This window comes from Eretmochelys imbricata, chromosome 1 (genome assembly GCF_965152235.1).
Source record: "Eretmochelys imbricata isolate rEreImb1 chromosome 1, rEreImb1.hap1, whole genome shotgun sequence".
NCBI classification, from domain to species: Eukaryota; Metazoa; Chordata; order Testudines; family Cheloniidae; genus Eretmochelys; species Eretmochelys imbricata.
Window position 1 is genome coordinate 109,627,426 of NC_135572.1, and position 13,861 is coordinate 109,641,286.

Below are 13,861 nucleotides of genomic sequence, written 5' to 3' on the forward strand. Positions count from 1 at the left end.
CAGTTGAGAATGTTCTGAATCAGTTACTTGTCGTCTTCATTATTTACTCCCTCACTTTTTGTGTCATTTGAAAACTTCATTAGTGATGATTTTATGTTTTCTTCGAGGTCATGAAAAAACTGCAAGACCTCACTGGAAACAGACCCTCTCAATGGCGATTCCCCGTTCACAGTTACATTTTGAGACCTATCAGTTAGCCACGTTTTAATCCATTTAATAGGTTTCAGAGTAGCAGCCGTGTTAGTCTGTATTCGCAAAAAGAAAAGGAGTACTTTTGGCACCTTAGAGACTAACCAATTTATTTGAGCATAAGTTTTCATGAGCTACAGCTCACTTTATGCATCTGATGAAGTGAGCTGTAACTCACGAAAGCTTATGCTCAAATAAATTGGTTAGTCTCTAAGGTGCCACAAGTACTCCTTTTCTTTTTGTGAATCCATTTAATGTGTGCCGTGTTAATTTTATATCATTCTAGTTTTTTAATCAAAATGTAATGCAGTACCACGTCAAACGCCTTACAGAAGTCTAAGTATATTAAGTCAATATTGTAACCTTTATCAACCAATCTAGTAATCTCATCAAAAGGAGATATCAAATTAGTTTGACAGGATCTATTTTCCATAAACCCATGCTGATTTGCATTAAGTACATTACCCTCCTTTAATTCTTTATTAACTGAGTCTATATCAGCCACTCCATTATCTTGCCTGGGATTGATGTCAGCCTGACAGCCCATAATTACCCAGGTCATCCTGTTTATCCTTTTTAAAAATTGCCACACCATTAGCTTTCTCCAAACCTTCTGGAATTTCCCTAGTACTCCAAGACTTATTGAAAAAACAACATTACCAGTCCAGCAAACTACAATGCCAGCTCTTTTAACACTCTTGGATGCAAGTTATTTGGACTTGCTGATTTTAAAAGGTCTAACTTTAGTAGCTTCTGTTTAGCATCCCTCAGAGATTCTAGTGAAATGGGGAGTTATCACCATATGATAAGATTATATTGTGTATCTTTTCCCCAAATACAGAACAGAAATATTTATTGAACACTTCTGCCATCTTGAGAATTCTACCATTTCCAACTAGTAATTGACCAGTATCATTGTCAGGATTCTTTTTGCTGTTAATATATTTTTTAAACTCCTTACTTTCATTAACGCCGCTGTCCACAGATCTCTCCTTGTATCCCTTTGCTTTCCTTATCAATTATACATACATACATACATACATACATACACACACACACACACATTTATATTACTTTTTATAGCAGCATTCACTTCTCCTCTAAACCATGTCCATTTTTCAAACCAGCACTGCCTTCTTCCACCATTGTGGGATCGTGACTTATTTGGCAACTAGTAAGGTGTTCTTAAATGATTCCCAATTATAATTCATGTTTTTCTGATTAAATTCTTCCTCCCAGCTGTTTTGACTCATAATTGTTTTCAGCTTTGTGAAACTGGCACTCTTAAGGTGACAAGACTGGTCTGGACTTTATTCTGCTTGCACATAACCAGTGTAATCAAGTCATGATCACTTGTACCCAAACTACCATTAATTTTTTAGGTCTGTGATCAGTTCCTCTTTAGAAGAAAATCTGATAAAGAATTTCGCCATGTTGGCTGCCACACTTATTGAGTTATGAAATTGTCATCTAAAACGTTTTGACATTCTAAGGGTGTTTTTGTACTGTCAGCTTGAGACATCTGGCATATGTCATTCAGATTGAAATCCCCCATGATCACACAGGGTTCTTGCCCCCTACACATTAGAGATAGATGTGTAAGGAGGCAGTCATCCTGCTACCTACTGTGATTTGGGTGTAACAGCCACCAACTAATACACCATCTTATGCTTTATCTGTTAGTACATTGCTCCATAAGTATCCAAGATCATTTTCTTTGAGTTATCAGTCAATTGGAAACAGAGAGTGCCATTTTTAAATAGAATGGCACTCCCCCTCCCCTTTTGCCCACTCGTTTCTTCCTGCCTCGGTTATAACCATTGGATTTTTAACATTCCGGGTGTGTCAATCATCTCACCAGATTTCAATAATACCAGCTAGATTGAAATACTCTCCTAAATGAGCAATTTCAGTTTCTCTTGGTTGTTACCCAGACTCCTAGCATTAGGTTATAGGCAATTAAAGAATTTCTTCTCTTTGTATTCTTTGGTTCCTTCATTATTTTGTTCTTAACATCTCAATTTTGTGCTGAGTGCTCAGATCTTCCTTCTTTTTACCCTCTCCCTGTGTTATTGGTTTAACTGCTTCCTGACTACTCAATGGGATTTTGGCTCCAAAGTGCTTAAGTCACTTTTGAAAATCAGATAGTCTCCGACTGCTAGGCATTGTAGTGCTGAGCACAACGCCAAATACCTTTTAAAAATCTGGGCCCTATTTCCATTCTAACTTCAGTGGAAGCTCTGCACCTCTGAAAATGAGGTTTGAAAATTTTGGCTGATTTGCTTAGTCTACTCAAGACAAAGCTTTAGGGTGGGATTTTCAAATTCTCTTGCCACTGGCCTAGCCCTTCTTCCACTGAAATCTAGGGGAGTTTTATCATTGCTGGGTGCTTTTGAAAATCCCGTCCTTAAGCTTTAAAAGTAATTATCATTTTCCCGCCACTTTTTGAACATAGGGATATTTTTTCCCTTCCTCCTCCCAGGATGGGAAGTTGCAAGCGCTTACAAAAGACACTTTTTATTAAAAAATAAATAAAAGCCATGCTGTAAAAGAAGAAGTCTGTATTCAGATAGACTTTATTTTGAACCTGAACTGTTCTCAGAGTTCTGTAATAATTTTGAAATCAAGCCAAGTGGTTCTTTCTTTTAAAGCTCTTAAAATTGATGGGCTTCCCCAGCTGCTGGAAAGATGTTAGAAGAATCCCAAAGCATTACTTTAAAGGAATTCAGCGAAGAGGAAAATTCAGTAGATACCATCCCTTCAGGCTAAATTAATTCTTTCCACCTCATCCCCTTGCATAGTCAGTTGCATCTGAGAAGCCTAATTCTTTCAAAGCAAAAAGCTCCCTTCTGTAAAAGTCATACTCCACTAGACAAGTAGTAGTTTCATAGGAAGAACTGTGGTTGTACTCTACTGATGACAGCTATAGCAAACCCTCCACAGACTCCTTGTCACATAGTGAAGACACATTACAAACTGCCTTTGTCAAGTTCTGCATCAGCATTTCCTCCTCCATTGATACTTTTCCTGAATCCAAGTTTTAGGGCTTTTCTAGACCTGTGCACCTGGGCTGTTAAGTAGTAAAAGCCAGGAAAAACAAATACTATGAAGGGGCCCTTATTGGTTCCCTTTCCATGAACCCTGCTTAAGAAACTTTGACTTGAAGGCCTAAGGTAACTAATTCCTTCCATAGTGTAGGATGTCTCAATCTAACATCAGGGCTGCAGAATAGGCAGGGATGGTGTCCCTAGCCTCTGTTTTCCAGAAGCTGGGAATGGGCAACAGGGAATGGATCACTTGATGATTACCCATTCTGTTCATTCCCTCTGGGGCACCTGGCATTGGCCACTGTCAGAAGACGGGATACTGGGCTAGGTGGACCTTTGGTCTGACCCAGTATGGCCATTCTTATGTCTCTTGGGTCCCATGGGCATTACCCCTCTCCCCACCCCAGGCTCAGTGATTGAAACCTGGCAAGGGACCCATGCTCCACCATGAGGTGACACTGTTAATTTCCCCCCATGTCCATGCTGTCGGTTCTGCCTTTCAACACAGATTCCAATTTAATATGTGCTCTCACAGGCTATCCAGGACCACGGGGCAGACCTGGAATTTTAGCTCCAGGAGGAAGCAAAGGAGAAGATGGCCAAATAGGTGTGCTTGGAGAAGATGGTCAAAAAGGACCTAGAGGTGACCCTGGACCGCCAGGGAGAACTGGAATTTCAGGGTACCCTGGACCAAAAGGTACAGCTGGCAAAAAATGAACCCTTTTTTAAAAGAAATGGTTATTTGTTGCTACAGTAGATGTTGGAAGTGACCATTTATATTATCTGTGCATAGATACAATAATTCAAATGTGACATTTTGCATTAAAGGGCATAAAGGCGCACAAGGTCTCATGGGTACTCTTGGCTTAGTGGGAGCTTTTGGTGACACAGGGCCCACTGGACCCAAGGGGGACAGAGGACCTACTGGTGAGTAAGAGCCTTCAGGTGCTATATTTTCCATCATTAAACAAATAAAACTTACCTGCTCAGCAGCCACCACACCTGCCTTCAAACTGACCCCATGGCTGCATTCCTGAATGAACTTTGGGCCAGTTGTGAAGTTTGGCTCCCATCTAAAATTGATTTTAATGTGTATATAAATGAAAAGGGCCAACTCCAAACTTTAGGTGCTTTTCAAAAACCTTTAAAATGCCAAGCACATACAAACTATAACAACTCCTTACTCAGCCCACCAGAGTAGACCAACAGAAAAGATATTTGGAAATGTAAAAAACCCTACGCCTCACTAATACCAACCCTCCCTCTTCCTTAAAAGCCTACAAAAATAGACAGTGCTATATCTCGTTCTAGTTTTTTAGAACACTGCACAACTTTGGATATCACAAGCTACACTCTACCCACTCTTCTGCTTTCTTGCTCCCTTTGTCTCCTTCCACTCATGTATTTTTACCTGTTTTAACACAACCCCTGAGGCCTGGAATGATTTCCCCACCTTCCAGGATGCCAAGTGACCTCCTACTCCCCAAACCCTTGGAAATTGCAAACCCAGATCTGCAGCTGAACTTTATGGCTCAGGGTACATCTCTAATATTAATAGTCAACTAAAATGTCCAACCTTAGTACCTCGTTGAGTGACAGACAGAGCACACCAAGGAAGGGAGTTGTTTTGTCTGAAAACGAGTTCACTTTTTCTTTTTATAATACAGGTTTTCAAGGACCTCCAGGGTCTCCTGGGCTGCCTGCAGTCCCCCCTAAGCTGGTCACTCACCAGGGTACAGCAGGCCCACATGGAAATATAGGTCCCCAAGGAATATCTGGTGAGATGGGGCCCCACGGTCCACCAGGTGATCCAGGTAGGAATTGTGCATTCACACTTGAAGTGCAGTGCTGTTCAGAATAGGGCTTCTGTAAAAGTAGTGCTGGGGGGTTCCCTACCTATTATTTCTCACTAATTCTAAATGTAATTGAAGTCACAAGGGAAATTTTCTCACTGCCACCCCTGCAAAAATGAGTCCTGAGCAATCAAAATGAAGCTGTGCAACATGCAGATCTTAACCAACTGCAAGTCTCTGTGACAACCATGAACCACACACTGGTCCCGATTGTCATCTTAGATCAATCCAAACTGACTCCATGACCTGAGGTATACAAATGTCATTGAGGGCAAAATCTGACCTCAAACTTCAAACAACAGTTCTGTTGGTGAGATACATTGAGCTAAATTCCATTCTTCTCCTATAGTTTATATGGGATCTGCAGTGGTAACAGGCATGAAAAATAATAGAATTATGGGGCCCAATCTTGCAGTTCTTTCTTGGCCAAAATTCCTCATTAAAAAGTCAGTGAGGAACTTCGTCTAGGCAAGCATCATAGGATCTTGCTTTTAGTTTAGGTGACAAACTTTGCAGGTCTGACTGAACACACATGTTTATAATAACCAGATCTGTTGAGTATGTAGATGCTAGGTTTATATGGTAACTTTTCAGAACAGAACTTCACTCTGAGTATCTTATTTTCTGTACTTAAAAAAATAAAATAAAATCTGTCTGATCATGTTGAACTTGATGGTTTTAAGGTTTTAGAGGCCCACCAGGTAAACCAGGGTTCCAAGGAAGAGGTGGCATGTCAGCTCTTCCAGGTTTTAGAGGAGATCAAGGACCATCAGGTTTCCCAGGTCTAGCAGGCTTTGAGGGTAAGTGACGTTGCATTATTATTATTTTTTCTTTTCCCCACTTCATTCTATTAATCTTCTGTTATTAGCACTTTATCATTGTACAATTGTCAACCCTTCTGAAGCAACTCTCCTGACTTCCACTTACATCAAATACCAATGCTCTTACTAGGTTTTGCTGATTAATAGTTTTCATGGAAATAGCTTTAAACAGTCTTTAAAACTAAGTGTTGTAACTAGATCTCAGTGCACATGTTTTCCATGAACATTCACTCAGATTTTTAAACTAATTTATTTTAATGCTTGTGCCCCTTCTGTTCTGGCCTTCAGTAAACACACCAACAATAAGGTTTTACAAACAGGAATGTTCATGAAAACAGAATTTCAAATTCCTACGTAAGGTAAATAGATGAGCAGTTGTGGTACAAGTGGTTGGGTGCACATCCAGTTAGGAACCAGAAACTTTACCATATGAATTAGCTGAACACCACAAATCAGTCCAGCCCAAATAAGAATGTCAAATATTGAATATTTGCGGAAAATTGTTCACAATCAATCACTTTATAGGGTTAAAAAAGTCACCCAAAAAATTGGCAGGTAATTTTAGATGAAGAATAAATTTTAAAAGAAAATCACTGCTTGCCTATATTGCATGAGCAGAAAGAGGCTAAAGTCATCAGATAATTATTTGTGAATTATTTGCTCAGCTCTAGTATTGAATCACATTCTCCACTTAAAATCTAGAGAGCCCAATCCAACACACTCAGGGACTTCAGCAGAATTGGATCAGTCCTAGAAGTGTAGCTGATTGACTACATTAGCTTTCCATAAAGAGAAGATAAATATCATGCAATAAAATTAAATGTTGAATAGGTCCCATCCCAGTATGTAGATTAGCTGACTATTCTTTATAACCTTATTATCCTCTCAGTGTGTACAAACTGATTGTTTAATAATTTGCTCCGGTATCTTTCCAGATACTGAAGTTAGATCAACTGATCTATAATTCCCCAGGTCCTCCTTGTTCCCCTTTTTAAATATAAGTACTGTGTTTGCCCTTCTCCATCTTCTGGGACCTCTCCCATCCTCCTGGAGTTCTCAAAGATAATAGCTAAGGGTGCCGAGATTGCTTCAGGTTATCATTAACCTTTTTATTTTTAATCAAAATAGGCATTGAGGCTCCTTAGCCTTCTTCGTGTCATCAGTTATTAGCTCTCCTTCATTGCTAAGTAGAGGACCTACACTTCCCTTTGTCTTTCTCTTGATCTTAACGTATTTAAGGAATCTTTTCTCATTCCCTTTTATAACCGTTGCCAGATGTTACACATTTTGTGCCTTAGACTGTCTGAGTTTGTCCCTACATACTTGGGCTGTTCTTTTGTGCTCTTCCTTATCAAGTTGACCATGTTTTGGATTATTCATTTTTTATTTTAGGTCATTAAAGAGCTCCTGAGGGAGCCATATTGGCCCCTTACTATTCTTCCGATCTTTCTTCTGCATTGGAATAGTTTGCAGTTGCGCCTTTAATATTGTCTCCTTGAGGAACTGCCAGCTTTCCTGAATTCCTCCTTAGATTTTTCTTTCCACAGGACCTTACCGACCAGCTCTGCTTTTTTGAAGTCCACTGTCCTTATTCTGCTGCCCTCACTCCTTCCTTTCCTTAGAATCATGAAATCCTAGCATTTCATGATCACTGTCACCCAAATTGCCTTCCATCTTCAGATTCACTACCAATTCCACCCTGTTGGTCAGAATCAAGTCTAAAATGGCTATTTCCCAGTTACTGTTTATTGTCTCTTTCCATTTTTCCCCAAGGTGAACCAGGCCGTCCAGGTAACCCTGGGCTACCAGGTATGCCAGGTCGCAGTGTTAACATTGGGTACCTTCTGGTGAAGCATAGCCAGTCTGAACAAGAGCCAATGTGCCCAGTTGGTATGAACAAACTCTGGAGTGGCTACAGTCTACTGTATTTTGAAGGACAGGAAAAAGCACATAACCAGGACCTTGGTATGTACATGGCTCTTTAACATCTCAACATCTGACACTTTCAATCTGATTTTGCCACTCAAAACTAGAGGCACACAAAATTATAGACCATTTCTATAGAAAATTTGGGCTTCGGTGCATATTAGGCTAGGATGCCTAGAAATGACAGCAGATTGGAACTAAATATCTTTCTTTCATCTCCCTCTGGAGGTGGTTTCTCCAGATCATTACTGAAGTTTGAGTGGAACTGTAATACAAATATAAATGTTACTGAATTATGCAGGTATGCACACTAAGCTTAAAAAAAATCATTACTTGAATGTGCACATGCTAAAGATTTGTGATGGTTTATTTTTTACAGGGCTGGCTGGATCCTGTTTGGCTCGTTTTAGTACCATGCCTTTCCTCTACTGTAACCCTGGGGATGTCTGTTATTATGCAAACAGAAATGATAAATCCTACTGGCTCTCAACCACAGCACCTCTTCCAATGATGCCCGTGGCAGAAGAAGAAATTAGACCATATATCAGTCGTTGTTCCGTCTGTGAAGCCCCAGCTGTTGCAATTGCTGTCCATAGTCAAGATGTTTCTATTCCGCACTGCCCTGAAGGGTGGCGCAGTTTATGGATTGGATATTCCTTCCTCATGGTATTTGTCCTTTTCAACATTTGCTGACAGTATCGCACAAAGTTACATTAAGCTGGGCTCCCACCTATTGGCCAAGTTGTTCAGGTTTAGGTTCAGGTTTGCTAAAAATCCAAACGCGCTGAACCTTCCCATAGAAGCAGGGAGGAGAAATGTGTGGGGAAAACTGCTCTCTCCCTCATCATGGAGGCCAATTAAAGTTACATGAAGGGCTGGGACAACAGTTTCTCTCCAACCAGATTAGTACGTGGAGGTTCGAGTGACTATGCTCCAAGTGACAAATTGTACCTGACAGCAGAAGATATGATCCACTTTATGTTGTAGAGAAAATGGACCCTCCAAACAAAAAAGACGTTTGAGCTAAGAATAAAATGTCAGCTAGAGTTTATGCACGGAGGTGGGGAGGGCGGCCCACTAAGCCATTGTCAGCGAGAGAGAGGCTGAGGAGTAGGTAATAGGTCTTTCAGGAACAATGGTAAGTAATTGATCTGACAAAATCACTGACCTGCACAAAAAGGGAGAATTAGACTGTCAGTCAAAAATACTAAGTAGTAGAGTGAAGATTACTTTATTTTCAACAAACAAAAGCTGTATTTAAGCAACTTGACATTTCATGATGTTTTTGGTTTGTCCCAGCTTTCAAATTGAAAATTATTCATCCTTAAGACACATGTTCCCTCTAATTTTTTCCATCCATGTGCAGAATGAATTTTGTTATGTGCATCGATATCGAGGTAATGTGCGGATATGCGCCACCAGTAGAAACAAAAAACCTAGATATAATTGTTTTTTTTAAAAGTTACCATAGGGATAATTAACCCAGGCAGGATAGGTTAGGCATTTTAGAACTCACTACTCAAAGAATTAAATTTAAGCATAAGAGAGAAATAAAATTATGAAATGCAAAAACCAGTGAAAAAACTAGAATAACAGCCCTTTGAAAAAATAAAATTACAGAGAATATATGTGCATTGCAGGAAGTACCAAGAAGTAACAACGACGGAATGCAGAATTCTCCCTAGAATAAGTAATATCCCACTAGGTGTGTACGATAAGTTAGAGAGAGGTATGTCTGACCAAGGCTTAGGGAACTACACAGGCACTCGGCTAAGCATAGTGACTCGTACTGTATGAGAACCTGTATGAGAACTTGTGTAGACAGGAACACCTAGATTCTAATCTCAGCTCCTAGTACTGTTTTTGTTTCTGGCCTTCTGAAGGTTATTTAAGTAGACCTGGTCAGAAAATGGATTTTCCTCCCACAGGAAACGTCACCAAAACAAAAAAAACTCTCACTTTCATTGACATTTTCCACAGCAAATGTTGACTATTAAACAATCACCAACCAAAACAAAAAATTCAAACTACAAACCTAAAATTTAAAAAACTGAAGAAACCACTTTAGTGGCACTAATGAATGATTTCCTCCAGTAAACAGATAGAGGACAGAAACCCATTCTCATCCTGCTCAACCTCTCTGCATTCAGTACTGTTGATAAAGAGATTCTGCTCTCTCACCTGAGAGAGGTGGCAGTAGTCTGGGATAATGCATTAAAATAGTCAGTTCTTCCTGGATGACCACTCCCAATGCGTAGTGATAAGAAACTTCCCTCCCCCACTAGACCCCTCACTTGTGGAGTTCACAAGGATCAGTGCTCTCTCTGATCCTTTTCAACATCTACAGTCAACCAGTAAGTGAACTGGTTAGATGACACAGACTCAAGTACCAGCAATATGCAGATCTATCCTTCATCACATAAGACACTACCACCAAGATGGCCCAGTGCTTGGCTGAAGAATAGCGGGTGGCAGCTGAACCTGAGCAAGACAGAGGTGATGCTGGGGGGCGGGGCAGAGGAAAATATATTGAAGAGCTTGCAGCTGTGGTGCAGTCTCCAGGGGTTGAAGAAGCACAACCAAAATTAGTTTAGTCTGTTGTCTAGGAGTACTCTTGGATTTCTTGCTGACACAGAGCTCTCATCTAGCAGCCTCGGAGAGTAACACTTTCTACCACCTCCACTTGTGTCCCAGCCTGACAAAGAAAACCTGGCCTCAGTTATTCATGCCTGTCACCGCTTAGCTGGACTCCAGCAATGCAATATACCTGGGCATGAAACAGTCAATATGTAGGAAACTCTGCAGTGCATCTCCTCAGCCACACACGCTACCGGGAATGTGTCAGAACTGACGTCTGCTCTGTACACTGGCTTCAGATAGAATATCAAATCAAGTTCAAGGCAAAGATGACCCGTGCCTGCTGGGAGCGAGGGGAGGAGGACAAAGTGAGGGCTGCCAGCTTCAGCAGTGTTACTGAACGTGCTCAGTACAAGCCAAGCAGCAAATCTGGGGGAGGTGGGACGTGATCCAACGTCCTCTCCATGTGTTACCTCTGGTTCAAGGTCTCACTCTTTATCTTCAAAGGACTCCATGGCCTGGGCCCAGTATATCTAAAAGACTCTGTAGAGCTCAGGACGAATAGACCCTGGTGTACAACTTTGCTCCTCTGACCTGATGGAACTCCCACCAAGGGTAAAGCTCATCTGGGTGGCAGATAGAACTTTCTCCAGGGTCTGATCCCAGACTGGAAGGAACTTCCCCAGTAACTAAGAACGATCACAAACCTCACCACTTTCTGCTCCAGGTTCAAGGCACATTTCTTTGACCTTGCTTTCTCTAACACACACATAGTATCTTTTTATATATATAAAGATGGCTGTTGCTACCAAAACAAGACACCTAGCTGGGGAGAGGGTGAGTGAACAAACAACCTGTGACAGGAGTTAGTCATCTTGCTGAATCCATTTACTGGAAGATGCTCAGGTACTGTGGTGACGAGCCTGGTATTAAAACCTATATAGAACAGAACACCTCGTAGGAGTGCTTGTTTGTAAATACCTTGTCTAAATACTAAGCATTTGTAAGGAGAGAGCTGCAGCCTTGGCAACAAGAGGTAGATTTCCCTGTACGAAGTCCTTTGCTACCAAGGAAAGTGCCAAAAACTACAAGTGTTTACAGGAGGAAAGCTTCAGTTTTTTGATGTGTGTGTGCACCACAGCATTAGCAATTAAGCAGAGGCTAGTGAAGTGGCTGGTTAGGATACAGGGTGGGATTTTGAACACTGAAGAATAAGATTTGTTATACATGATGTTCCTGATAATCTCAAGAAAAGCATATTCAGTTCAATAGTGTTTCACTACAACTTCCTTGGTTTCAGTAAAATGGTACTCTTCTTGGGTGTTAGAGTTAGGGGCCAGTCCTGCAAAGAGATCAGAATGGGTCACCCAGCGTCCTGCTGAAGTCAATGGGACTTCATGCAGAAGAACAGGGCATGCCTGGCCAGATCCTGTTGCAGGCTCAGAGCCCTGGTGAGTAGAAATTAGATTTCTTTTGAGCGCATTAGCAGTTGGTAGGTCATTAAGATAGCTGAAAATACTCTGTTGTGTGATTCTGTTCAGGATAACCTGGAATCACTGTTCAAATGGTACTTAAAGTATACGTGAAGTGTCATGAGCTTCAGCTGTGAGTGAAAAGATTTGAAGGCTACTTAACAAAATGTAAATGGGAGGCCATCATTTGTCTGGAGGCAAATGAGTTAAGTCTGGGAGCTAAGAGCGTTGTTACACTAAGACATTGTGGTTTGGTGCCCACCCCATTTCCGCCCATATAAAGGAGAAGAGGGCCAAGTTCATCCCTGGTGACACCACACTGATTTTAAGTATTGCACTAGACCTGAAACTGAACAGTGTTTAACACCTCAGAGATTAAAGCTTTGGTGCTGTTACCCAGAATCATAGGTACCGTATGGCAATCTGAGTGAGAGAACGGTGCAAGGAGAGGAATTCATACCATACCTATTTAGCATTTAGTGGTAAAAGCTCAGTTTCTACTTTTGTTACTGATCTGTGGACAGCTTTGCAAGCTGAACAACAGTTGGTCTGTGCAGTGAAAGGCAAGAAATGAGGGTTTATTCTTACTATGTTTTCATATGAATTAAAAAACAAACCTGTTGATTTGGTTTCTCCTTTTACATTAAAAATTGAAGGGTTTTGAGGGATGGGAGAAAAAGGCGATAGGAGAATAAATGTTAAATGTTTTTGGAAAACTAGAGAGAAGTCTGTTGGGATATTCACTGCTACGTGCTTGTTTCAGCAGCACACCATTAAAAGGGAGGGATTTAGTTCTTAAAGGGGTACAATAATGATTGTGTGTCAGTTTTGCTTAGAGATGTCATTTAAAGAGTGTGAATTATACATGTCTTAATGTATCATTATTGCCATGAAAATATGAAATCTTAAATGTCTGGAGTAAAGAAGAGGAGATAGGGTTAAAATGGAAAATGTAGATAAACCAGATAGTTGAAGAATCTACTCCTACAAACTTTACTGTGAGTAATCAACAATAGTACTCCCATAAGTCTTAAACATGGGGGTGAGGTTTGCAAGATTGGCCCTATGTATGCCTCAGTAGGAATGTCCTACAGTGAGAACTCTTCAGGTAACAGATTTAGAAGTCATTTTAGCCTTGGTCTCCTCCCTCCCCTACCTGTTGATTATTGACAGTATTGATCTAGGGCAGTGATTTGTGTAGCCCTGTCCTGTATCTGAACACTGCCTTCTTTGTGTCTCATAGCACACTGGAGCTGGTGATGAAGGTGGAGGACAGTCACTGGTTTCTCCTGGGAGCTGTCTGGAAGACTTCAGAGCTACTCCTTTCATTGAATGCAATGGTGCCCGAGGAACCTGCCACTACTATGCAAACAAGTATAGCTTCTGGCTTACCACTATTAACCAGCAATTCCAGAGCTTGCCCTCAGCAGATACGCTCAAGGCAGGTCTCATCCGAACTCATATCAGCAGATGTCAAGTGTGCATGAAAAATTTGTAAAATATATTATATATCCCTAGTAGTAAAAGGAAAATGTTTCTACAGTGTTCTAGACCTATCACAGTGGTGCTTATTTAACTTATTACCTCAAAAGCTGAATGAAAAGTTAAGTTTCTGTAAAAGCACAAAGGCTTATACCAAATGCTGACTGCTTCTCCTACCATACAGTATATTTTGCTAGTCTAACACCATGTTATTTGCTAATTGAGTCAAATATTCAACCTTGAAACATGAAAAAAAAAAACCCACAAAAAACCATCCAGTTACTAATCTATCAATTCTCTTGGGCAGATCTGTTCTCTAACATGTCTGATGTAAACATTCAATGAAATGTACGTCTTGTCTTAGTTTATTGTTAACAGGTGTAGTTCATGTTAATTAAGTGGTAACATACAACAGTAAAATGTAAGTGTTAGCACAGCAGGGGGCTAACCTCTGGGAAGTACTCCTAGATCTGAGCCCCACGCCCAGCCTTTGA

At 40.7% G+C, this 13,861-nt stretch overlaps 1 protein-coding gene across 1 annotated transcript in view; it reads left to right on the forward strand.

The window, feature by feature from the left end:
• Positions 1-13,383, forward strand: part of COL4A2 (collagen type IV alpha 2 chain) — a 181,809-nt gene extending 168,426 nt beyond the window's left edge. Inside the window, exons 41-47 of the mRNA XM_077807549.1 lie at positions 3,772-3,933; positions 4,065-4,163; positions 4,904-5,050; positions 5,773-5,889; positions 7,684-7,875; positions 8,216-8,502; positions 13,129-13,383. Of these exons, the coding sequence (XP_077663675.1) occupies positions 3,772-3,933; positions 4,065-4,163; positions 4,904-5,050; positions 5,773-5,889; positions 7,684-7,875; positions 8,216-8,502; positions 13,129-13,383 (1,259 nt within the window). The remainder of the gene's footprint in view (positions 1-3,771; positions 3,934-4,064; positions 4,164-4,903; positions 5,051-5,772; positions 5,890-7,683; positions 7,876-8,215; positions 8,503-13,128) is intronic.
• The last annotated feature ends 478 nt before the right edge of the window (positions 13,384-13,861 follow it).